The sequence below is a fragment of the Cystoisospora suis genome, assembly GCF_002600585.1.
Source record: "Cystoisospora suis strain Wien I chromosome Unknown contig_14155, whole genome shotgun sequence".
Classification (NCBI taxonomy): domain Eukaryota; phylum Apicomplexa; class Conoidasida; order Eucoccidiorida; family Sarcocystidae; genus Cystoisospora; species Cystoisospora suis.
The window spans coordinates 1-331 of record NW_027166884.1 but is presented as its reverse complement, the minus strand read 5'-3'; the positions used below and the strand labels follow the sequence as shown (position 1 = coordinate 331).

Here is a 331-nt window from a genome sequence, read left to right as displayed (position 1 = left end):
TCTCTCCTCTCTCCCCCGTCTCTTCCCCCTCGTGTCTCCTTCTTCAGCCCGTGTCTCCTTTCCCGTAGTTCCTTCGCTAGCAGAGGGGTACGAGGGGACACACAGATGGAGAGGCCTCGTCTCTTTCGCACGCTGATATCGGCGGTCAGGTGCAAGTCAACAGACAGCAAAGATGAAGAAGAGAAAAGGAGCAGAAAAGATCATGAAGAAGAGGAGAGCCCTGAAAAGAGAGCTGTCCGGAAAGACCTTGTCCCATTCCCTGTTGCGCAAACCGAGGAGGAATGGAGAAGACTTCTCACACGTACGTACACACACTCGCAGGGGGGGGGGG

General features: G+C 55.3%; 1 protein-coding gene across 1 annotated transcript; it reads left to right on the top strand.

Moving 5' to 3' along the window:
* Nucleotides 1–47: 47 nt before the first annotated feature.
* Nucleotides 48–297, top strand: CSUI_011574 (uncharacterized protein; the record flags this gene model as incomplete). Its single annotated transcript, XM_068071672.1, has 1 exon — nt 48–297. A coding segment is annotated over exon 1 (192 nt), but the record flags the coding sequence as incomplete, so codon positions are not given.
* Nucleotides 298–331: the final 34 nt, after the last annotated feature.